This window comes from Hemiscyllium ocellatum, chromosome 26, assembly GCF_020745735.1.
Source record: "Hemiscyllium ocellatum isolate sHemOce1 chromosome 26, sHemOce1.pat.X.cur, whole genome shotgun sequence".
In the NCBI taxonomy this organism is placed as follows: Eukaryota; Metazoa; Chordata; class Chondrichthyes; order Orectolobiformes; family Hemiscylliidae; genus Hemiscyllium; species Hemiscyllium ocellatum.
The window spans coordinates 54,196,984-54,222,334 of NC_083426.1; the positions used below are offsets into that span (position 1 = coordinate 54,196,984).

The 25,351-nt window shown below is 44.3% G+C and overlaps 2 protein-coding genes across 3 annotated transcripts; both read left to right on the forward strand.

The window, feature by feature from the left end:
• The first annotated feature begins 3,476 nt into the window (after positions 1–3,476).
• On the forward strand, positions 3,477–4,764 carry rabif (RAB interacting factor). The gene is made up of 2 exons (XM_060845223.1): positions 3,477–3,721; positions 4,211–4,764. Exons 1-2 carry the CDS (start codon positions 3,512–3,514, stop codon positions 4,457–4,459), a joined length of 459 nt encoding a protein of 152 aa, XP_060701206.1. The 5' UTR covers positions 3,477–3,511; the 3' UTR covers positions 4,460–4,764.
• A 10,711-nt stretch (positions 4,765–15,475) lies between these two features.
• LOC132828477 (tubulin alpha-8 chain-like) lies at positions 15,476–25,009 on the forward strand. Of its 2 annotated transcripts, XM_060845643.1 has the most exons (6): positions 15,479–15,679; positions 16,677–16,788; positions 17,198–17,420; positions 19,766–19,914; positions 22,333–23,013; positions 24,633–25,009. In XM_060845643.1, exons 3-6 carry the CDS (start codon positions 17,300–17,302, stop codon positions 24,924–24,926), a joined length of 1,245 nt encoding a protein of 414 aa, XP_060701626.1. In that variant the 5' UTR covers positions 15,479–15,679; positions 16,677–16,788; positions 17,198–17,299; the 3' UTR covers positions 24,927–25,009. The 2 variants fall into 2 exon arrangements, with proteins under 2 accessions (XP_060701625.1, XP_060701626.1); XM_060845642.1 differs by lacking the exon at positions 16,677–16,788 and having other exon boundaries at positions 15,476–15,679.
• The last annotated feature ends 342 nt before the right edge of the window (positions 25,010–25,351 follow it).

The window sequence follows — 25,351 nt, forward strand, 5'->3', positions numbered from 1 at the left end:
GGTCGGGGAACAGGTTTCGGTGGGATACTCTTCGGAGGGTCGGTGTGGACTTGTTAGGCCGAAAGGCCTGTTTCCACACTGATAGGGATTCTATTCTAGTCTATGATGAGGAGAGGGGGAGGGGGAGAGAGAGAGGGGGAGACTGAGAGGAAGGATTGGGGGGAGATGAGGGAGGGAGAAGAGTGTGGGAGGGGAAGGCAGGTGTGGAGGAGCGGAAGATTGGGGGCTGAGAGTCAGGAAGGGGAGGGTGAGGGGAAGAGTGGGGGAAGAGAAGATTGGGGGCCAGGAGTGAGGGAGGGTGAGAATGGGGGGATGAGAGGTGAAGAGAAGGGGAGTGTGAAGGGATGAGTAGAGGATGGAGGGGGTGTGAGGGGAAGGATGGGGAGGGAGAGTATGAGGAGGAGGGTGAGGGGGTATGGGGGAGGGGGTAGGGTGAATAAGTGGGGGGGGAGGGGAGGGGAGGGGTAGGGTGGAGGAGGGAGATTGAGGGCCGAGATTGGGGGCGTGGAGCATGAGTTTACATTATTGTTTTCTTCAATCCATGGAAGTGGGGTAGGTGTGTAGAAGGTCTGAGCCACCATGGCATGTATGTTGAGGTAGCTTCACCTTGAGTCAGATTGCCCACTGGTTTGTGCAATCAGGACCAGTTATGGAGGCCGGAGGCCAGAAATAACAACTCAGCCTGGCTCCTGAGCGGGTGGGTGCAACTGTGCAAACACTACAGGGCAACAGAAAACAGCATCTCTCTCCAATCAAATAACTAAAACATAGAAGATAGTTAGCTGTTCTCTCCCCCCATTTTCTTCAAGCTGTGGCCTGTAATCAGTGACTGAAAGATGCTATCTATTTTACTTTTACAATCAATTGTGGGCATAAAACAGAGCAAGACACTCGATTAGAGGTCAAGAGCTGAGTGGCCCTGGTGGCACCCAAACTGGGCGTCACTGAACAGGTTATTGCTGGGCAGGTGCTGCTTGATAGCGCTGTTGGTGACACCTTCCATCATTTTATTGATGATAGAGAGTCGACTGATGGTGCAGTAATTCACTAGGTTGGATTGATCCTGCTTTTGCGTACATGATACACAAGGGTAATTTTCCACAATGTCAGGTAGATGTCAGTGCTGCAGCTGTATTGGAATAGTTTGGCTAGGGATGTGGCAAGTTCTAGAACCCAAGTTTTCACTACTTCTGCAGGAATGTTATCAGGACCAAAGCTTTTGCAGTTTCCAGTGCCTCCAACTGTCTCTTGCTATTGTGTGGAGTGAATTGAATTGGCTGAAGACTGGCACCTGTGATGATATGTCCCTCTGGGAGAGGCCAATATGAACAATACACTCAGTACTTCTGGCTGAGGACTATTTGGAATGCTGTACTCTTAGCGTTTGCAATGCTGTACTGGGCTGCACCATAATTGAGGATGGGCATATTTGTGGAGTAAAAAATGAGGTCTGCAGATGCTGGAGATCACAGCTGAAAATGTGTTGCTGGTTAAAGCACAGCAGGCCAGGCAGCATCTCAGGAATAGAGAATTGTGGAGCCTACTCTTCCAGTGATTTGTTGAATTGTCCACCACCATTCACAACTGGATGTGGCAGGACTTCAGAACTTAGATCTGATATGTTAGTTGTCAAAATGCTTAGATCTGTCTATCACTTGTTACATATGTTGTTTAGCATGCATTCCCTGTTTCTCAACTTCATCAGTTTGATACCTCAGTTTTAGAGTAACCTGGTACTGCTTCAGGCATGCCCACTTGTACTGTTTATTGAACCAGGGTGGTCCCTTGGATTGATGGAAATTCGAGATGGAGGGATTTGGCATGATTATTAAATTAATTCACTTGCAGTCAAAAAACACACACATTGTGATTTCATCATCAATCACGAAGGAGACATTTATAATTGCATTAATCCTTGAACAATGCACTATATCCCTGTAAAGTCTGAGGAAAAACCCAGAGACTTCAAGGACCCACAGAGAGAGTTTTAGCGTAAGTGAATTTTCTTTGTGGGATGTAATTTTTCAAAAGCTAACATAGCAGTTATCTTATGTTTTGATCTGTATAACACAGGCTATGACATCATTGGAAATCAAACTTACAATGGCTTCGTGATCAGCACTGCAGCCTCACAGCACTAGGGGCCTGGGTTTGATTCCACACTTAGGCAATTATGTAGAGTTTTCACATTCTCCCTCTTTCTGTCTGGGTTTTCTCCGAGTGCTCAAGTTTCCTCCCACAGTCCAAAGATGTGTAGGTTAAGTGGGTTGGCTATGCTAAATTAACAATAGTGTGCAGGGATCTGTTGGTTCAGTGCATTAATCAGGGGTAAATATAAGATAATAGGATAGGGGAATGGGTCTGGGTGGGTTACTCTTTCGAGCTTCGGTGTGGACTTGTTGGTCCAAAGGGCCCATTTCCACACTGTAGGGATTCTATGATTAGTCAGGAAAATTAGAGGGAAAGGGTAAGGATTCTGTCTGAGATTCTCTTCAGAGGGTGGGTGTGGACTTGATGGAACTTGCTGCACCCTTAATTAAACTGTTTCCACATTGGAGATTATAATGTGCACTCAGAAAAGCTCAAGATAATTAGGAAGATTCAACATGATATTGTCAAGGAAAAATTCATATTTAGCCTATTTATTAGAATTCTTTGAAGGGGAACACAGGCTGTGGATAGAGGGGAGCTCTTGTTTATTATGAGAGGAAGGATACTGTGACAGCACATCTTTGAATGCTGTGTGTAGATTTATTCATTTTATTGAACAAAGAGAATTTGGAAGTTCAGAGAAATTATACAAATACCCGACATCGGCGGCTTGGCTAGGTTGGACAGGCTAGAGTTGTTTTTCTTAGCATTTACAGCGCACGGGATGATTTATTGAAACAGATGTTAATTATGTTGACAAGATGGGATATGGAAAGGAGGCCCTTTGTGGGTCTGTCCATAACTACATGATCTGTGCAAAACTTAGGGGTCACTCTCAGCAGAGATGAGTTTTTTCTCTCTCAAAGAATTGTCCAACTTTGGAATCGTCTTCCACAGAGGGTGGGATCATTGAATATTTTGAAGACAGACAGGGATAAGTTCTTGTTTTGGGGGGGAAGGGGGATACACGGTTATGAGATGTTGTGATCCCAGCACCAGTCAGGCCCAGTTACCCATCCTCCACCCACCACTTCCCGACCCCGCCCCCAGGATCAAGCCCCGCCTCCGGCCCCGCCCCCAGGATCAAGTCCCGCCTCAGGCCCCACCCCCAGGATCAAGCCCCGCCTCCACCCCACCCCCAGGGTCATGCCCCGCCTCCGGTCCTACCCCCAGGGTCAAGCCCCGCCTCCATCCCCACCCCCAGGATCAAGCCCCGCCTCCACCCTCTCTCCCCCCCCCAGGATCAAGCCCCGCCTCCAGCCCCACCCCCAGGATGTGGGCGGGGCAGGCCAGGCCCGCGGAGACTGCGCTCTGATTCCGCGCGGACACTCTGTTCGGGGATCAGGGAGGAGGGGGAAGGATGAGAGGGTGCGACCGGAAGCGGAAGTTAGCCATCTCCTCTGCCGTGTCCATGGAGTCAGGGAGCGGGCCCGGAGAGGCGGATGCTGCGCTCGGTCACCGAGCCACCGGCCTCGTTACCGCCGCCGGCAGGAACGGAAAGGCGGTTGTGTGCGAGCGGTGCGGCTCCCGTGTGCTCAGCCCCGGGGCAGCTCGGTACCAGCGGATAGAGGTGGGGGGGGATGGGGAGGGGTGGGATTTGCGGGCGGCTGTGGGGAGGGGTGTGGGTGGGGGGTGGGAAGGGGAGTGTGGGGTGGGGTGTGAGGAGGGGAGGGGGTGGGAGGGGGGTGGGATGTGAGTGGGGAGGGGGTGGGGTGGAGAGGGATTGGGAAGGGGTGGTGGGGTGGGGGAGGGAGGGGGTGTGGAGGGAGGTGGGGGAGGGAGGAGAGAGGGATGGTGGTAAGTAGGTGGAGGTGTCGGGAACCGGGAGTGATTGGCGAAGTGGGGAGCCGTGGGGAGATGGGCAGTCTATTGGGGCGAGGAGGAGGTGGTGAGTGGAAGGGTGTGGGCACATGGGGATGGTGGGGAGGAAGTGATTGGTCAGGGGAAGGAGGAGAGTTCAGTGCCTAAGAAGGTTGGATTTTATTTGTGTTGATCGTCCAGCATTTATTATGGTGTTGATGTCTGGGCATTGTGGTTTAAAATGGACTTTATTTTGCAGATGTTTCTTCCATCGATGAGGCAGAGTGTGGCACTGGGCCCTGAGGAAAGCTCAGTACAAGGGGATATGCTCCAGGAGCATTGGTTCGTTGATGACATGTATACCTTTGAGAATGTTGGCTTCACCAAGAACGTGAACAATATCAAGTATCTGGTTTGTGCTGACTGTGAGATTGGGCCCATTGGCTGGCACTGCCTGGATGATAAAAAGAGCTTTTATGTGGCTCTGGATCGAGTGCAACATGAATAGCAGGCGATGAGGAGCCAGCAGGGTTACAGCACAATCCACTGGTGGGATGCTTCTGTCTCTCACTCTGCATATACTCCCTGTCTGTCGCCTGAGACTGGGGGCTGAACACAGACTTCCTCACATGGCATCCCCAACAGACTGTTCTCCGCAGATGTCTGTGTGAGCCATGGTGTAGACTGCACACACAGCTCTTTACCTGTGGCATACTGACCAGTCTAGTATTTCACCATCACATGCCACACAGTTTCTGATGAGGTGATTGCTCAGTTTGAACCATTTTTGTTATTATTAAAAACTGTTCTCAATGCTGTGTGTTATCTTTGAAGAGCAGAGCCAATCAGATTTTGCAACTAGTGGGAGAGAATGTGAGGAATTTGGTTGGGTTTGTGCCACTGCAGTCTGCCAGGGAGGGTCAGGACTGTGCCGCTGCAGTCTGCCAGGGAGGGTCAGGACTGTGCCACTGCAGTCTGCCAGGGAGGGTCAGGACTGTGCCACTGCAGTCTGCCAGGGAGGGTCAGGACTGTGCCACTGCAGTCTGCCAGGGAGGGTCAGGGTTGTGCAATTTGCATTCCCACAGCATGTGCCGGGGGGGGGGGGGAAGGTGGTGAAATACAGTGGAATAATCTAAAGGTAAGGAGTAATATTCTTTAAAAAGTTAGTGAACAGTTTGCAGTATACAGATCGGTAGAATTATAAACAGTTGTATACAGGAAAGATGTTGACAATAAGTACATTAAATAGGCAGTAGTTTTAAATTGAAGTTATTTTGGAACGGATGAGAAAGAAGGTCAAGTATAATTATAGCTTCATGAAGGTTGTAAGGAGTAGGAGCAGATTATTCAGTGCATGAAGCGCACTGCACTGTTCAGCAATATCTGATCATAGTGTTGCCTTAACTCCATGTCATGGGCATTGTAGTCTGGAAAGCAGAGTTCTGAAGCAGGACAAGCTCTACTTCATACAGACATCCCCAGGGCTCGGGGAAAATATAAGAAGCTGACTGACTAGTGCTGCAATAATTCTAGGAAAATTGAGCAATGCATTAGACTCAAGAGTGGGAGAATCAGAAGAAAAGATTAAACCGTTATTGAGCAGTATAAGCTCAAAAAGGCTTGAAAGAAAAGTCAGCACATTATGCTTTGAACTAACATACAGTATCAGTAAGATAGGGCAGTGATGAGAATGCTGCATAGTAGAGAGATATTCCTGGCAATACAATACTTGGTGTTTGTACAAATGTAATGATTGTTTGGCTCAGTTTAAAGCAAGGATTTATTTATTGAATATCATGACCAACTAGCAGAGTTGTTAGTTGATAATTATGCATATGAACGGTTGAAGACAATTAATTTGTAACCAGATAATAGTCTAAGTATCAGGTGAAGCTTTGTGTCAACCTTTTATGACCCAGAGAAGTTAATCATAAGAGGAAGTAGTGCAACTTTTCTATTTCAGTAGAACAGGGGATTCGTTTGCGAGAGAATAAAGTGAGGTGATTTACAGAAGACAAACAAAAAAGTGCACTAAACCTGCACTCCACCAAAACAGAAAAGCGCATCAACTGCCATTTTGAAGTTTCCTCAATGAAACAGGAGCAATCCAAACCAACAGAAATTATGGTTCAACAGGGGAGCACGGTACAAAAACTGGAAAAGCCGGCAATTTTACAGTATGTCTGTTAGAATACAGACAACTGTGAAGCAAACGAAAATGTCCCTAAAACAACAACAACAGTTGAGAAGTGTGAAAGCTGTAAGACAGACAAAAGAAAACCTTTTTTGGAGAATTCAATGATTCTAAAAACTAAAAGTACTGGTGCATCACACTGGAAGCAAATGGATGTAACATTTTAAACTTTGATAAGAGGCTTTTTTTTTGATGTTATGGATCAACCTAAAGTTGCAAGGTACTGGAGGAACCTCTGAAATTTAAAGAAAAAGCATAGGTACAAGGCATGAGAAATCATAGAATATCTTATTCATGATAATGATCTCCACTAAGCAAAGCATGCTTCAAGCTGAAAGAAACTGATGAGGTTGATGAGATTGCAGCTGCGGAATACGCATATGAATCTTGAATCAAATTCCCAAAATTAACATGGAACAAGGAGTGCAAGTTTGTGAAACAGAGAATAATATTTCTTTGGTACATTGGCAAAGCTGCAGGAATGAAAATTAGACTTCAGAAGGCCAGAGGTGTTAGAGAATTCCACATATATAGCACCATCACAGAATTCCTTGCAATGGTAAATGAAATGTGCTAGATTTATCAAAATTACAACCATATAACAGAGGAGCATGAGGCAACTTGTTCCATCATGCAATAAAATCGGGGCTGATCTGATTTGTCCATATTCCTGCCTGCTCCCAGTAATCTTTCATCCCCTTACAGATAAAGAATCAATCTATCTCTGTTTCAAAAATATTCAAAGACTTGCATCGCTGTGAAACAATTTCTCCTCATCTATGTTTTAATTGGGTTATTTTATTTTCTAAACAGTCACTATCAGTTTCCCGCACAGGAACTTTGCAAAAGCCTTGCTGAAGTCCAAGTAGACTACATTAAAAGTATTGCCTTCATCTCCACTCTGGTCACTTTGAAAAATATCAATCAAGTTGGTCAGAAATGACCTCAACTTAAACCATGCTAACTGTTCTTGATTAATTTTTGTCTCTCATCTCCGAATGTAGATTAATTCTGTTCTTGGGAACGCTTCTAATAATTTGCCCACCACTGAGGTTAGACTGACTGATCTGAAGCAAATGAAATACATCAAAGGATATTGAGAGAAGGTGGAAATTGCAGAGGCATTGACTGTAATCTTGAGATTCTCCTTTGATACAGTGATGGAGCCAAGAATTGGACAATACTACACCTTGTTCAAAAGGGTGTAAGGATAAACCCAGCAACTACAGTTTAATTTTCAGTGATGGGAGGTTTTCAGAAATGATCATCTGGGATAAAACTGATAGTTACCCGAGCAATTGTAGGTTAATGAAAGGAAAGCCAGATTGGATCTGTTTAATGCAAATCATGTTTAAATTACCTGGAGTTTTTCTTTTTTTATATATAGACATTTTGATTAGAAATTTAACATTTTTACAAGTTTACAAAAATAAACAAAACTCTTAAGTACAAACATTGATATACAATTAAATCTTAAATATATAATAACCAAAATTTAACAAAAGAAAAATACCGAGAGAAAAAAAGCAAAACTCAACTAACTACTAATCTAACCTACGACTAACCAGAGTGTATAATTAAGTCTCTTACATTATTCAAACAAGAGGAAAAAAAAACAACAGATAACATAGAAATTGGATCGTGAGATACATTCTCAGAATGTGTTAACATCAAATGTAACAAAACACATTGGGGAACATCATCTGCATAAAGGGTAATTTTATGTTTACCTGTACCAATCCTCGGAGCCATTATATTAGGATCAGCCCGTATGGCTTCTGCTAGTGGTTCAATTATTAGTGTAAATAACAATGGCGAGAGAGGATATCCCTGACAGCAGCCCCTACCCACACTGAAGCTATCCGAGCCTAGTCCATTGGTAACCACAACCGCTTTGGGATCACTATACAATGTTGAGACGCATTTGGTAAACACCTGTCCAACGCCAAACCTTTCCAATGTGTAAAACAAATATGACCATTCAACCCTATCAAATGCCTTTTCCACGTCTAATGAGACTACTACTCCTGGTATCTTTCCCTGATGACAGGCTTGGATCATGTTCAAAACCCTTCTAATATTATTGGATGATCTATGGCCCTTAATAAACCCCGTCTGATCCTCCTTTATAATATATGGCAGTACCCTTTCTAGTCTCAGTGCTAACATTTTAGAGAGGATTTTAAAATCTACATTTAGCAAGGATATTGGTCTATATGACGTACAGTCTTCTGGATCTTTTCCTTTTTTAAGGATAAGAGAGATATTTGCCTCTTTCAGCGAAGGCGGGAGACAGCCCTGACTATATGCATAGTTATACATGTCCATAAGTGGATCAGCCAATATTTCTGTAAATTCTTTATAGAATTCAGCTTGAAAACCATCTGGGCCAGGTGCCTTACCGCTCTGAAGTTGCCTGATTGCGTCAAGTAATTCTTGGACTGTTAGGAGAGCATTTAAGACCGATACCTGTTCCGGAGTTAAGCCTGGAAAGGTCAAATTTTTTTTAAATGATTGCATCTTCCAAGTCCTGTCTTCACAATCCTGCAATTTATTTAAATCAGAATAAAATTGTCTAAAGATTGCATTAATCTTTTTATGATCATGAGTCAAAATACCCATACTTTCCTCGATAGACGTGATAGTTTGAGGGGCCTTTTTTTTTCTTTGCAAGAAATGCTAAGTATCTACCCGGTTTGTCACCAAATTCATATAACCTTTGTTTTACAAATAATATTTCCCTCTTAGCCGTTTGAGTAAGCGTAGTGTTTAGAGCTGTCCTAAGGGCCAGAATCCTTTGCAATTTTATAATAGAAGGTCTATCAGCGTATGCTGTTTCAGCTGCTTTTAAGGATGCTTCGAGCAGACGCTGTTGTTCTCCCTTTATTTTTTTCTGGGTCGCTGAGTAGGAGATGATCAAATCTCGCGCATTAAGCTTTGATGGTCTCCCACATCATTGATGGGTTGCTAGCCATACCTAAATTAATTTCTAAAAAGGTTTTAAATACTTGAGAGAAGTACTTTACAAATTTACTGTCTTTCATTAGGAACGGGTCCATACACCAATGCTGAGGGGATGTCCCATTGTTCCTCGCCGTGGTTTCCATATATACAGTAGCATGGTCAGAAATTGCTATACTGCCTATTTTTACAGGATGATATGGAATTTTTAAAAATCGAGGGGGCAAAAAACGTATCAATTCTGGTATGGCATTTATGTGGATTGGAGTAAAAAGAAAAATCTCTGCCCTGTGGATGAAGACATCTCCATACATCTACTAGTCCTAATTCTTTGTTCAGATCCACCAATTGTCTAGATCTGGGAGATACTCCTGCAGTACTCTTGGGAATCCTATCTATTTCTGGATCCATAATACAATTAAAGTCTCCCCCTATAATTGTATGAGGGCACCGAGAGCCATCAATTTTGAGAAGACTTCCGTTATAAATTTAAAGGGGTGTGCCGGAGGGCAGTACAAATTTAAAATCCCATATTCATTTCTATTTATAAGGGCTTTGATCAGAATATATCGTCCAGATTCGTCTTTTATCTGATTTAGGATTTTGAAAGGGAAATTCTTCCGAACAAGAATAACAACTCTCCTACTTTTTGAGCTAAAAGAAGAAAAAAAGGTCTGATCAAATCCACCCTGCCGTAATTTTAAGTGTTCTTTATCCGACAGGTGTGTCTCCTGTAGGAGAGCTATATCAACTCTTTCTTTCTTAAGATTTGATAATATTTTCTTCCTTTTGACTGGCGAATTACTCCCCTTGACATTCCAGGTGCACCACTTAAACGACTGATCAACGATAATCATCCAGGCAAATCCGAGACCCCTCAGGAGGGGAAACCTTATCCAAAACACCCCAAGCATAGAGCATATAAAATTCACAAAAATAAAGGCTCTCTAATACACTCACAACAGGATAATAAAAAACTATTTCTAAATAATAAAAAATATATAAAACGTATTTAAATGGAGATTTTCCCCTTGTTCCCGGGGGTATCATTTCCTTTCCAAAGGTCCATCGTATCCTCTCCCAACCAGTGCCCCACCCTTGACCCAGGCGCTCCTCAATAGGATGAGGAGAATTCAGATATAGTACAAAGCCAGAGTTAACAGTGAGCGCCTTACCCCCCCCCCCCACACACACACCTGGATATATTTGGTAATGTTAATACCATGTATAAACATATATAACTATAAAATTACAACCTCAACAAATAATAATTAAATATAATAATACAAAATAGCAAGGGAAAACAACCCCGCTTCTAGAGACAGAGGTAAAATAGAATGAAAGCGTCGATCTTCGCATCCAGCTTGGAGATGACTTCCATAAGGCTTGCCACTGTATGTAAGTCCCCCGGAACGGCTGCAGACGCCTCTGCTGCAGCTGGAAAGGATGGGGGAGGGGTTCCTGCTTGCTGAGAGCTGCGGGCTCCCTTCCCTTTAGTCATTTTTACTAAAGATTAGATTGTTTAAATTTAATACTAAACAACTAATTACATTAAGTAAAGGCTATTTGAAATGATGTGGTGGGGGTGGGTGACCCACTTTGTCCAAGTCTTGGGAGGAGCACTATAGACTCAGACTTGCTGAGTTGCCGCCATCTTGGATCCCCCTGGAGTTTTTCTTTTTAATGAGGTCATTGAGAGAATTGATGGAGGTCATACTTGATAAACTCATGAATAAAGTTAAGAGTTCATGGAACAAAAAGGACAGTAGCAACCTGGTTATACAATTGATTGAGTCTTAGGGAGTAGATTTTTTTTGAAGGCCCAAGGAAGTTTTATAGTTTTCAAGACTCAGACTTTGGAAAGCATTTGTCTCAGAATGATGATCACCGTTCACGAGGCAAATGTTCTTGTACTATTTCTTTAAGGCTGCGAGACTTGAACAACTTACTGGCATCGTAAAAAGCAACGAGAAGCATTCAAGGTTTTAAGTTATAACAGTAACTCTATTATTCTATGCCGACAGACCTGCTGAGTTTCTCCAGGGTTTTGTTTTTATTTTAAATGTATTCCATCTTATGCAGTGGCACAGTGACTCAGTAGTTAGCACTACTACTTCACAGCACCAGGGACCCCAATCCAATTCCACCTTTGGGTGATTGTCTGTGTGGAGTTAGCACATTCTCCCTGTGTCTGCGTGAGTTTCCTCCTGGTGCTCTGATTTCCTTCCATAGTCCAAAGATGGGCATGCCAAGTGGATTAGCCATGGGAAATGCAGGCTTAAGGTTAGTTGGCAGGTCTGGGTGAGATGCTGTTTGGAGGATTGGTGTGGACTGGGTGGACTGAATGGCCTGTAACCACTCTGTAGAGATGCAATGATTCTATGATCTTTACTGTCTGAATCATGAAGGGGAAGAACAAAATTCCCAACACCAAGGTTCCTGCAAAATGCTCGAGTAAAAAGTAAGGTCTGCAGATGCTGGAGATCAGAGTCGAAGAACGTGCTGGAAAGCACAGCAGGTCAGGCAGCATACGAGGAGCAGGAGAATCGATGTTTCAAGCATAGGCCCTTCATCAGGAATGTGGCCCAAGAGCATGTTCATCAGAATTCAGCTTTGTTCAGTTGATCTACATGGAGAATTCCTGGATATTAAGGGCTATAGTGTACAACCAGTGAACACGAGAACCCGTACCACAGGATGTCCTAAATAAAGCAACCTCAAAGCTTCCAAGTTGGATCCCAATATGGAGAAACACCATGCAGCCAGACACAAATAGAAAAGTTTTCATTTCTGAGGAGAATGGAATCAATTGTCTTTGGGACCACTGAGTGTGATGTAAAACTAATGTCTCCATTCAAACCTCCAACACTGACTTCATATGTGGTGTATAGGATTATCCAAATCAAGATTTAGTCCATTGCCACACATTAGATGATATTCACCTATAATAAAACCAGGCATTTCCATTTCCGATGAACACTAGCCCATTGCTTCTACATTGAGAAAATCATTATACAATCAGGCAGGATCAATATGATTTTGTGGAAGGAAATTATGTTTGACAAATCTATTCCAGTGCTTTGTAATAAACAGGGTGGATAAAGGAAAGTAGTAGGTGTGTGTTTGAATTTCTATAACGCATTTGAAAGATGCCTCATAATAAAAGTTACTATTCATGATATGAGCTAGAGATGTTGGGCAGGTACTAGCTTCGATAGAGGATTAGTAGCAGCAGATGGAATCAGGATAAATGGGTCATTATCAGGGATGGTAAACTGTAGTTAATGGAGTGCTACAGGAATCCCTGGTACAATCTCACTTATTAACACTCTTAATGATTAAAGGAACCAACTGTATTGCAGCTAAATTTGATGATGATGCGAAGATAGGTAGGAAAGCAAATCACGAGGATAGAGTCTGTGAAGGAATATAATTAGGTTAAGGGAATGGCCAAAAACATAACAATGAAAAAGTGAATTTGTCCACTTTGGCAGAAAAAAAATTGTTAAAGCAGCAGGATATTTAAATGGAGAGAAACAGTCAAATGCTGCAGTACATGCACATAAATCACAAATGTCAGCAGGCAGAGAAAGCAAGTCATTAGGAAGACAAAGGAAATGTGATACGACCAGATGAAGTGAATCGCACCTCATCTTCTTAGTCAACCTCAACTAAGATCTTGTTGACATGCAGTTATACCTCACTCCAATTAAATCAAAGTTAACTAGTTCACCATAAATATTACAGAGCCAATTACTAAGTTTATTGAGTGAGAGAGAGGAATTTTACTACTTACTAATAAAATAATAAAGATGTGACATTAAACATCAAGGGAGGCATTAATTTGACATCACACACAAGTGCAAACTTTTTAAAAAAAGGAATAGTGTCTGATATAAAAGCAAGCAGATAAAAGGTTATGCAGTTTAAAATTGTTCTGGTGTGCTGACAGTGTAAAGTTTTAACCTGAGACCATGGTTGCAATGTAGTGCCCGAGATCAGCCATCAACATTGTAAATATCTTTTGAATTCTTCCTGTCCAGCGGCTGTTGAGTGCTTCCTGACAGAGAGCAGATAAAGAATCTTCCAGTTCTGATGTTGCAAATGTATCTCCAATACAATGAGAATTACACAAAAGAATAGGCAAAAAGCAAAGCTATTTATATCGAAAATTTGGAAAGATACTATAAACAGTAAAAAGAAATATTGTGTTTCCTTTCTGCACGTTCACCTGATATACTTCTCTGTCTGCACCTGAGACACAGATAGGTTAACTCATTCATTTTCTCATAGATCTCTAAGAAAAGCTTATCCAAGTCTCCTTCATCTGAAATACTAAAATAGCTTGAGATGTCTTTCGAGCGCTGGCTTGCAGACTGTAAAAACTAAATTGCCCTTTTGCTGGTCAAAATTCTTCTGTATTGAACCTGCTTTTGGGCCCTTTCCATCAATCTCTCACAAGCTGTCAGATAAATCTTTCTGACCCTTACAAAATACAAGTTATCTTCACACAACTGAAAACCAAAAATTCATTTACCTCTACTTTCAAACACATTTACAAATAATAATGATAATTGATTATAATCCTTTACCAGGACGCACTTTTATCAGCCTTTATTTTAGGGCCACATCTAATTTGTTTGCATAGAGTGGTGTCAAGCCTCACAAATGGAAGCAAAATAATTTATTATAAGACTAAAATGAGCAACAAAAGAATATTTCTATGATGTGGAAATTGACTTAAAACATAATAGATTGAATGAACTGTCAAGAAGTGATGTATTTTTGGCTAAAATGTAGCATTCTGAATTGGAAGTGGACTCAGTACTGTGGAAAGTATTAGAGAACAGGTTCACTGGGTATTAAAGGTAGTTCCTTCTTGGCATTAAAGATCACAAGGTTTAGATATTTGTCATCAAACTGTCCAAACATATTATGACACAGCTTTGAAGAGGTGGGACTTGAAGCCTTGACCCTAGCTCAGAAGGAAGGACACTCCCTCTGCACCATGACAGCCACTATTACAAGATTAGAGTAGATTACCTAAAGTGTGGAAACAAGCCCTTCGGCCCAACCAGTCCACACTGACCCTCCAAAGAGAAACCCACCCAGACCCATTTCCCTCTGACTAATGCACCTAATACTATGGGCAATTCAGCATGGCCAATTCACCTGACCTGCACATCTTTGGACTGTGGGTGGAAGCCAGAGCACCCGGAGGAAACCCACGCAGACACGGGGAGAATGTGCAAACTCCACACAAACAGTTGCCCTCGGCTGGAATTGAACCTGGGACCCTGGTGCTGTGAGGCAGCAGTGCTAACCACTGAGCCACCATGCCTGTAAACCTCAATAGGGCTTTAACAGATCCAGCAATATTGGTCACCTTCCTGTGTATTACTACCTTGCTGCTGTGGAAAACTTGAGCATTCTGCTGTTCCTGAGAGTGAAACCATTAGGAGTTTTCAACTCCTAAGAGAGCCACCATGGTAGTAGGGTTAGAGGGGAGGGACTAGACAAAAGTTCAATCCAAACAATTCTCAACAGCAATTCAAGCAGAAGATATCCGTGTGATATCAACAGGTGCAAGGGCAGATGAAGGCTGAAGCAGTAGGGGGATCTCCACATGTTCAGATTTGATTGCCACTGAAGCAGTATCTACCATCAAGGACCACGTGTCTGCTGATGCGTAATAGCATTCCCATGTTGAAAGATGTCTCACACATAGCACCAACCTAGAACATCAAGACCCTTGAGAAGTACCATCAGAGCTGTTTGAGACAAATTCTCCACATCAGCTGGGAAGACAAGTGTACTAACATCAATGTCCATGAAGCAGCCAATGGCACCGGCATCAAGGCCATAGTCATCTGACACCACTGGCCACATGTCTAGGATGCCAAGAGTTCTGACCACCAAAGCAAATCTTCACCCAGTTCAAGAAAGGCACTTGAATGAGAGAAGGACAGATGAAACATTTCAAACACTTCTTTTGAAAACTTCCCTCAGGAAATGGAACATCAACGTGAATGAGCGGGAACCCCTTGTTCAGCAGAAACTGACTGGTAGGAGCCTCCTGGAGAAGGGGACATAATTCTTACAGAACATCAGCCGATTACAAGAAATGTGGAAAAGGAACTGAAGAAAGGAATGCCAGTGAACTCAAAGCCAATGTCTAATCCAGCTCCTGATCAGCGGGCACAGATCCGCAAAACCCATGACACGGAATTTCCCGGGTGGATAGTCCTTCTCCTTAGCCAGTAGAAGTGGGCTGGGCACACCACGGAAAGGATATCAGGGCTTCAGAGAGAATTCCATGGAGACCCGTTGGGATTTTGTCTGGGATGAGTAAGGACAAATTTCCTCTAAGAATTGAGGCTCCTTTGACGGGCTCTCCCCCAGAGGGATGCCCGGGGTCAGTGTGATGGACACACACACAGAGAGAGCCTTACCTGCTTTGTCCCGGCTCTCTCGCTGGTGCGGAAACCCCGCCCGCAGCCGCTCCCGATTCCACGGAGGGCGGGCGGCTTTACCGACTGCGGGAGCTGGGAGAGGGAAGCGGCTGGGAGGATGGTAAGTTCAGGAGTTGGAGTGGGGGGCAGGGGGCGTATACGGCGGGGGAATCCCGGTGGGAGTGGGGTCCCAGAGAGGGATCCAGTGGGAGTGGGGTCCCGGAGAGGGATCCTGTAGGAGTGGGGTCCCGGTGGGAGTGGGGTCCCGGAGGGGATTCCGATGGGAGTGGTAGTGGATCCCTGTCTCCCTCCTGCACAGCTGAAATCTGGGTCGGGTGTTTATACAGAGCCACAAGTTGACAGAGTTTTCTGAGCAAAACTCCCCCCGTCTCGCTGTTGTCTGACTCTTGGACTTATTTCCTCATTGGCAGGGCGCTGAGGTGTTCAGTGGGACCCCTCTCTGGAGTGAGTGGAGCTTTTCCTGATCATATCTGTGTCCCCTCAGCGACTCCAACCTGGGAATGTTGCTGTGCTTGAATCCATCAGCTGTGGGCATTAGTCCAACCCCCCCCCCCCCCCCCCCAAAAAAAAGCCCTGACTAATTCACTTTTACTCCAGTGTCGTGCACATCTAATCGAGTGTCTTGCTCTGTTTTATGCCCACAATTGATTGTAAAAGTAAAATCATGAAGAGCCGGCCCTCACCCTGACGGTTGAAAATGTGTTGCTGGTTAAAGCACAGCAGGTTAGGCAGCATCCAAGGAACAGGAAATTCGACGTTTCGGGCATAAGCCCTTCCCGAAACGTCGAATTTCCTATTCCTTGGATGCTGCCTAACCTGCTGTGCTTTAACCAGCAACACATTTTCAACTGTGATCTCCAGCATCTGCAGACCTCACTTTTTACCCCTCACCCTGACGTCTGCTTTAACTTATCCTGGTTAATAGAGTGAACAGTGAGATGACAGGCTGAGCCGGTTTGACAACTCCCTGCTCTCTCAACCCTCTGAGCCCGTGTAAGGTCTTGTTCACAATGTCTGGAGGGCTTCTCAGAACTCTGACAAACCTGGAATTTGAAGCCTTTTTTAAATTTTTCTAAATTGCCTCCCTATGTTTTTAGCCCTGCTGCTGGTGAGTGAGGCAGTCAGCACACAGAGGGGAGAAGGCAAATTATCCCTGAAACCAATCTTAGAAGATCTCAAATTCAGTGACACGCCTGGTTTCAGCCCCAGGTCAGTTCGAGGAGTGGTTTCCAGTCAGCCTGTTGGTTCAACCTGACTTTAGAGCAGGGAGAATCCAATTCTTGCTGTTACACGTTGAGACATGTTCATCATATTGAACAGATAATGGGACTTGGCTTCTGAAGCAAATTACTGAAGATGCTGGAATCTACACTGGAAAAAACAATGCTGGAGATCACAGCGGGTCAGGCAATGTCCATGCAGGGAAAGCAAGCTAATCTTTTGAGCCCAGATGAAGAGTCATGAGAGCTCTGATGAAGAGTTAAAACGTTAGCTTGCTTTCTCTCTGGAGTTTACCTTTTGGCTGTTTCATTGCAGGATGGGACTGCGGAGGGTATATGTTAATGAGGGGTACCCAGGACACACTAACCACTTCCTGTTTTCTCTGCCCTTCCTTCAGAGAGAGTGCATCTCAGTCCACGTGGGCCAGGCTGGAGTTCAGATTGGCAATGCATGTTGGGAACTGTACTGCCTTGAGCATGGAATCCAGCCAGATGGGAACATGCCAAGCAGTAAGGTCGCTGATTGGGATAACGACTCCTTCAATACCTTCTTCAATGAAACAGAAGCAGGAAAACATGTCCCCCGTGCTGTCTTTGTAGACCTGGAGCCTTCAGTGATAGGTAAGGAATGAGGAAGGTTAGTGGTTAACTGTGATGGTGGGAAGATGTCCTGAGACTTATCTTTGTCTGTTAATGAAGATCTAATGCTTTTGAACAGAACTGTCTGGAAGGTCAAACCTCCTTTTCTGGTTACCATGCAGACCACTCCACAGTGGTCCACAGGTCAATGCCTGTTCCTGTTCGACCAGGTGAAGAGTTAGGTCAGAAACACAAACAGAAATTGCTGGAAAAGCTCAGCACTGAAAATGTGTTGCTGGAAAAGCGCAGCAGGTCAGGCAGCATCCAAAGAGCAGGAGAATCGACGTTTCAGGCATGAGCCCTTCTTCAGGAACGAGCAGAGTGTGTCCAGCAGGCTAAGATAAAAGGTAGGGAGGAGGGACTTGGGGGAGGGGCGTTGGAAATGCGATAGGTGGAAGGAGGATAAGATGAGGGTGATAGGCCGGAGTGGGGGTGGGGACGGAGAGGTCAGGAAGAAGATTGCAGGTTAGGAGGGCGGTGCTGAGTTTGAGGGTTGGGACTGAGACAAGGTGGGGGGAGGGGAAATGAGGAAACTGGAGAAATCTAGGTTCATCCCTTGTGGTTGGAGGGTTCCTAGGTGGAAGATGAGGCGCTCTTCCTTCAGCCGTCGTGTTGCTATGGTCTGGTGATGGAGGAGTCCAAGGACCTGCATGTCCTTGGCGGAGTGGGAGGGGAGTTGAAGTGTTGAGCCACGGGGTGGTTGGGTTGGTTAGTCCGGGTGTCCCAGAGGTGTTCCCTGAAACATTCCACAAGTAGGCGGCCTGTCTCCCCAATATAGAGGAGGCCACATCGGGTGCAGTGGATGCAGTAAATGATGTGTGTGGAGGTGCAGGTGAATTTGTGGTTTGAGAACGTAGCTGAAGAGCTTCTGGGCAGAGGAGATGACCTGGGGGGTGCAGTGAGAGAGGGACTCACTGAAATCCTTGTAGATGGAGGAAGAGAGCTTCTTCAAGGAAGGCATCCTTGCAAGAGGATTCGCAGTAGGTTAAAATCTTTGAGGAGAAAATGAGGAATGCAGATGCTGGAGATCAGAGTGATCTCCACAAGGGATGAACTCAGATTTCTCCAGTTTCCTCATTTCCCCTCCCCCCACCTTGTCTCAGTCAAATCCCTCGAACTCAGCCCCACCTTCCTAACCTGCAACCTTCTTCCTGACCTCTCCGCGCCCACCCCCACTCCGGCCTATCACCCTCACCTTGACCTTCTTCCACCTATCGCATTTCCAACGCCCCTCCCCCAAGTGCCTCCTCCCTACCTTTTATCTTAGCCTGCTGGACACACTCTCCTCATTCCTGAAGAAGGGCTCATGCCCGAAACGTCGATTCTCCTGCTCTTTGGATGCTGCCTGACCTGCTGCGCTTTTCCAGCAACACTTTTTCAGCTCTGATCTCCAGCATCTGCAGGTCCTCACTTTCTCCTCAGCAGTCTCGCAGAATCTGTAGAGAGGAATCCGAGTTAACATTTCAGGTCGAGTGACCCTTCCTTAGTTCTGAACAATAAGAGTTTGATTTGCCAGGTTTCAAAGAAGCCTCTGTTTATCTCCTGGGCATAATCCATCAATCAGCTGTCCACAGCAATGGGAGCTGGAGGCTGAGTCAGTGTATAGAGGAATAGGGTTAGAACATTTTAGGATCACACAGTCCCTGTTTTTTTAAGTGATCCCAAGCTCTGGTAAAGGGGTGGCTTTAGATTAGATTTGATTAGATTCCCTACAGTATGGAAACAGGTCCTTCGGCCCAACAAGTCCACACCAACCCTCCGAAGAGTAACCCACCCATTTCCCTCTGACTAATACACCTAACACTATGGGCAATTTAGTATGGCCAATTCACCTGACCTGCATATCTTTGGACTGTGGGAGGAAAAACTGAGGACTGCAGATGCTGGAGATCAGAGCTTAAAAATGTGTTGCTGGAAAAGCGCAGATGGTCAGGCAGCATCCAAGGAACAGGAGAATCGACGTTTCGGGCCAGAGCCCTTCTTCAGGGATGTGGGAGGAAACCGGAGCACCCGGCTTGTGCTGCTTTTTTTTAGTATTATACAGTTATAGCAAGAATTCCTATATTTGTATTCAAAATCCTTCACAATAATCCTAATATTATTTTTGTTTGCCTTCCTAATTGCTTGATGTGCCTGTATGTTAACTTTTTTGATTTATGTGTGAGGACACCAACATTCAATAAAGAAATTACAATCTTCTATTATTCCTACCAAAGAGAGTCAGTTCACATTTCCCTACTTGAGTCCCTTTGTACTCACTGGTGTTGCACAATCCTGTGTAGTGCTTCAATTTGTTGAGGATCCTTTGTTACCTTCTTCTCTTCTAGACCAGATCAGGACGGGGATTTACCGGCAGCTTTTTCATCCAGAACAATTGATCACAGGAAAGGAAGACGCTGCTAACAACTATGCCCGAGGACATTACACTGTGGGAAAAGAAATCATTGACATGGTCCTGGACCGTGTCCGAAAGTTGGTTAGTATTGGGATGGGGAGTGCAAGGAAGTGTCACATGAACTAGTGGGCGGCACGGTGGCACAGTGGTTAGCACTGCTGCCTCACAGCGCCTGTAGACCCGGGTTCAATTCCCGACTCAGGCGACTGACTGTGTGGAGTTTGCACATTCTCCCCGTGTCTGCGTGGGTTTCCTCCGGGTGCTCCGGTTTCCTCCCACAGTCCAAAGATGTGCGGGTCAGGTGAATTGGACAAGCTAAATTGCCCGTAGTGTTAGGTAAGGGGTAAATGTATGGGTGGGTTGCGCTTCGGCGGGTCGGTGTGGACTTGTTGGGCCGAAGGGCCTGTTTCCACACTGTAAGTCTAATCTAATCTAATCTAAACTAGTCAGCACACGTTAGGCTCTTGACCTGTTTGCAGCTCTTCATCTCCAATTAATGATTGTGTCCTTTCCTTGGTCATCAGCTGTTCCATTGTACTACATTTGGCACCATATTGTGCTCTCCTTCAGTCCTTGTCACAATTTCCTATGTTGTTCTCTCAATTCTTTACCCGGGATGGCTGGAATCACCCTTCATGTCAGAGCATACTTAGCACAGATCAATGTGGATCTGTCACATCTCTCTCCCTGTGGCAGACTATTTGTTGGACCATGGTGTGGTTAATATTGAACAGCTGAATATCTTGTTTCTTTTCAGGTAAACAGCCCCCAGCAGGACCAATTTTCAAGTTATGAGCCTAGCTATGACTTCCTATGAAAATGCTTTATTAGCAGAAATCTACAGACTATGTTTAGACAATATTGGAGCAATAATAGAGAATAAATTAACATAATTTTATAAATTATGTTCTGGGACATACAGTAATGTGTGCCATCCATTAGCTGCACTGCTTCTTTGACAGAATCTTCCAAATCCAGAACCTCTAGCGCCTAGAATGACAAGGACTACAAGTACATGGGAAAACTAGCTACTCATGATATATATAAATGGCCTGAATGAGGGAACCAAATGCATCATTTCCAAATTTGCTGACAATATAGTCCTGGGTGAGATTGTGAGGGATAAGGAGCAAGCAAAGAAACTTCAAGATGATTTAAACAAGTTGAATGAGTGTGCAAACCACATAACAAATGCAGTACAACATGACTAAATGTGAAATTATACATGTGAACAACAGTAAGGAAGAGTGTTATTTTTAAGAGTGACATATTGGGGAATGTGGATGTCCAAAGGATCTGGTTGTTCTTGTGCACTGGTCAATGGAAATAGCCTAGCAGGTGCAGCCAATAATTAGGAAGGCAAATGGTAAATACACTTTAAATATAAGAGGATTGGTGTTCATGTCTTACTCCAGTTACAGAAAACCTTGGTGAGACCACACTTGGAGTACTGCATGCATTTTTACCTGCAGAACCTAAGAGAAGACGTACTTGCAGGCGAGAGTGTGTAGTGGTGTTTCACTGGGCTGAAACTAGGATTGGCAGGAACGTCCTATCAGGAAAGATTGTTTTAACTTGGGCTGTATTCACTAGAATTTAGATGGATGAGGGGGGAGTCTGATTGAAACATACACAATTCTAAAAGGGTTAGACGGACTAAATGCAGAGAGGATGTTTTCCCTGGTTTGGAGTCTAGAAGCAGGGCTCACAGAGTCAGGATTTGGGCAGGCCATTTAGGGCTGACAAAAAGAAGAAACTTCTTCACTCAAAGGGTCGTGAACCTGTGGTGTTCACTATCACAGAAGCCTGTGGACGTGAAGTCGCTGGATATATTCAAGAAAGAGATACATATATTTTCAGATTTTAAAAGCTTCAAGGAATGTGGGCAGAAAGTGGGATTGTGACATTGAGGTAGAGAATGAGACAATTATATTGGATGGTGAAGCATGCTCAAAAGGCTGAATAGCCTAATCCTCCTCCCAGTTTCAATATTTCTAAGTTTATCCCCCAGCCTTTTTAAAAAAACAACCGATATAGGATGTTGCCAGAATGTTGCCAAGGCATCCTTTGAAGTTGTGTAAACAGTATCGCTCAAACTGAAAAATCTGCCTTCAGTTGATGCAGTCAGAAGATAGACCCAGCACACCGTGGCCTTTGAGGAACAGGCCTTTCAGTTAAAGAAAAATACAAGATAATTAAATGAATAACTGCAGCTTTGACTATTGTGTATGTTACATAATTGATTTATCACTGGAATTTACGAATTCAAAAATCTAATTGGTTAGTGATGATATCATTCTAAATGCTGATCTGTCAGCTTCAAATTCATGACACAGGAAATATGTGAAATTCACAAGATTTTCAACACTGTGAGAATTGGTAGAAGTGAAGTGTAGTGGGAGTCACTGTTTGTTTTTGTTTCCTCCTGGCTGGTGGGAATACTTTGCAATGCTAAATGTTCACATTGACTTGACTAAACCTTTTTCTTTGCCTTTCCAGTCGGATCAATGCACTGGCCTCCAGGGTTTCCTAATATTCCACAGTTTTGGGGGAGGCACAGGGTCTGGCTTCACCTCTCTGTTGATGGAGCGTTTGTCTGTCAACTATGGGAAGAAATCCAAGCTGGAATTTGCTGTTTATCCAGCCCCGCAGGTTTCCACTGCCGTGGTCGAACCATACAACTCTATCCTCACCACTCACACTACCTTAGAACACTCTGACTGTGCTTTCATGGTAGATAATGAAGCAATTTATGATATCTGCCGACGGAACCTAGATATAGAACGTCCCACATACACTAATCTCAACCGGCTGATTGGCCAGATTGTGTCCTCAATAACTGCTTCATTGCGCTTTGATGGGGCTTTGAACATAGACCTGACAGAGTTCCAGACCAATCTGGTCCCTTACCCTCGTATTCACTTTCCATTGGTCACCTATGCACCCATCATTTCTGTGGAGAAGGCCTCTCATGAGCAGTTAACTGTGTCGGAGATCACCAATGCTTGCTTTGAGCCTTGCAACCAGATGGTTAAATGTGACCCCCGCCATGGCAAGTACATGGCATGCTGCATGCTGTACCGAGGAGATGTGATACCCAAGGATGTCAATGCTGCCATTGCCACCATCAAGAGCAAGCGTTCGATCCAATTTGTGGACTGGTGCCCCACTGGGTTCAAGGTGAGTGGCCTCACTCAAAGGAGTCACTGAATTGTATTCTTGCTGAAGCTGAATATAAACCTGACTGGGTCAACGTAGCTCTAATTAGACTAGAATTGCAGATCCTTCCACATCCGACGGCAATTTACCTGTACCTTCACAATGTCACATACTGTATCCATTGCACCCGATGTGGTCTCCTCTACATTTGGAAGACAGGACGTCAACTTGCGGATCATTTCAGAGAATATCTCTGGGACATCTGCACCAACCAATTCCACCACCCCATGGCTGAACACTTCAATTATGCCTCCCACTCCTCCAGGACATGCAGGTCCTGGGTCTCCTCCATCACCAAATCCTAACGACCTGACGCCTGGAGGAAGAACGCCTCATCCTCCCCCTTGCGACCCTGCAACCACACAGAATTAATGTGGATTTCACCAGTTTATTCATTTCTCCTCCCCCCACCCTATCCCAGTCCCAAGCCTCCAGCTCTGCACTGCCCTTTTGACCTGTTTGTCATCTTTCTCACCTATCCGCTCCACCCTCCTCTCTGACCTTCTCCCCCACCTTCATCTACCTATCACATTCCCAGCTACCTTCCCCCTAGCCCCCCCCTCCCATTTATCTCTCAGCCCCCCAGCCCACACGCCTCATTCCTGATGAAATGATTCTCCTGCTCCTCGGATGCTGCCTGACCTGCTGTGCTTTTCCAGCACCACACTCTTGACTGTGATCTCCGGTATCTGCATTCCTTGCTTTCTCCTGGAATTGCTTATTAGTAAAGTGTCTGTAGAGTGTAGAGGACCCAGTCTGGATGGCCAAGACTCCAGTAAGATACTGGCAAATAATCCAGTGAATGAGATCAAATCCCACAGTAGTTTTTTGATAGTCTGGAAGTAAAATGTCGAGATTATCAAGTTGTCAGGTTTATCATAACTACTCAACAAATGTCTTAGAGGTGTCCCACAGAAATTGAAACCTATGTGCTCCCCAACTGGCAAAGTCACAGGACAATTCAAGATGCATAATTAATGCCAGTGACTGCCGTAACCTGAATGAAAGACTGGAGTTCTGGTGGCCACTGCCAGTTGACTTTCAGTATCTGGTTTGTTGCAGATTGTACAATCCCAATTCTGTTTATTCCTGACAGCCCCTTAAACCAAATGTGCAAGCTGATGTACCTCTTTTCTAATTTCTTGGAGAGAAATATCTGGTGACAAAATTGGTTAATAAAGGAGTTATTACAGAGCATTCAATGTGTTAATGATTATTCATTCACTCAAACTGGATGTAAAGATTAAAAAAATGATATTTATACAAGGCTGTTGTATGAAGAGCCTCAACTCTTCATGTTCACTCATCTTGTTAATTTTGAATTTACTCATGCTGTTTATTGCAATCAACTCAATACCCTGAATGACAGACCTCTACCCTGATGACCTTAGTGTTTGGCTGACTTGTTCTCCAACACCATTCTGTTTTGTTGTTGCTATACTTTAATCTAAAACAATAGTAGATTGTACTACACATTACTGTATGGGTATTTGGCCTTTTCTGTGTGATGAATCGCTATTGGTGTTAGCTTTATCTAATACTACTTTCCTTTTCTCTCCCTCGCTCTCTCTCGTTGTCAGGTTGGGATCAATTACCAGCCTCCCACTGTAGTGCCTGAGGGGGACCTAGCCAAAGTTCAACGTGCTGTTTGTATGCTGAGTAACACAACTGCCATTTCTGAGGCCTGGTGTCGCCTGGATCACAAGTTTGACCTGATGTATGCCAAGCGTGCATTTGTCCATTGGTTCGTGGGCGAAGGGATGGAAGAAGGAGAGTTCTCAGAGGCACGCGAAGACCTGGCTGCTTTGGAGAAAGATTATGAGGAGGTTGGAGCAGACTCTCTGGATGATGAAATGGATGATGAGGAATACTGAAAGCTATATTCCAGAATTCATAGATTTGCTGTGTTGCGTTACCTGTACAACATAAAATTTCTAATAAATAAACCTGAAAACAATTTTCTTTGTATTTTAATGGATGAGATTAGACTAATAACATGCATGTCCTGGATAAAGTCCTGTAGAGGGAGATGATGACCTTGTGATATTCTCTTGAATACCAGAAACTCAGCTAATGTTCTGAGGACCCAGGTTCAAAACCAGCTACAGCAGAGATGGAATTTGAATTCAATATAAAAATCTGGAATTAAGAATCTACTGAGGACCATGAAACCATTGTCAACAGTTGGAAAACTCCATCTGGCTCACTAATATCCTTAAGGGAAGGAAATCTACCATCTTCCTACAGCAATTGGTTGACTCTCAACTGCCCTCTGACATGGCCTAGCCAACCACTGAAT

Excerpts from the sequence above, each read along its gene's own strand:
- rabif (XM_060845223.1), top strand. The coding sequence starts at position 3,512 with ATGAGAGGGTGCGACCGGAAGCGGAAGTTAGCCATCTCCTCTGCCGTG. Across the intron at positions 3,722-4,210 it reads CTCGGTACCAGCGGATAGAG|ATGTTTCTTCCATCGATGAG; the intron begins GTGGGGGGGGAT and ends TTTATTTTGCAG.
- LOC132828477 (XM_060845642.1), top strand. Across the intron at positions 19,915-22,332 it reads TGGACCGTGTCCGAAAGTTG|TCGGATCAATGCACTGGCCT; the intron begins GTTAGTATTGGG and ends TTGCCTTTCCAG. Across the intron at positions 23,014-24,632 it reads GGTGCCCCACTGGGTTCAAG|GTTGGGATCAATTACCAGCC; the intron begins GTGAGTGGCCTC and ends TCTCGTTGTCAG.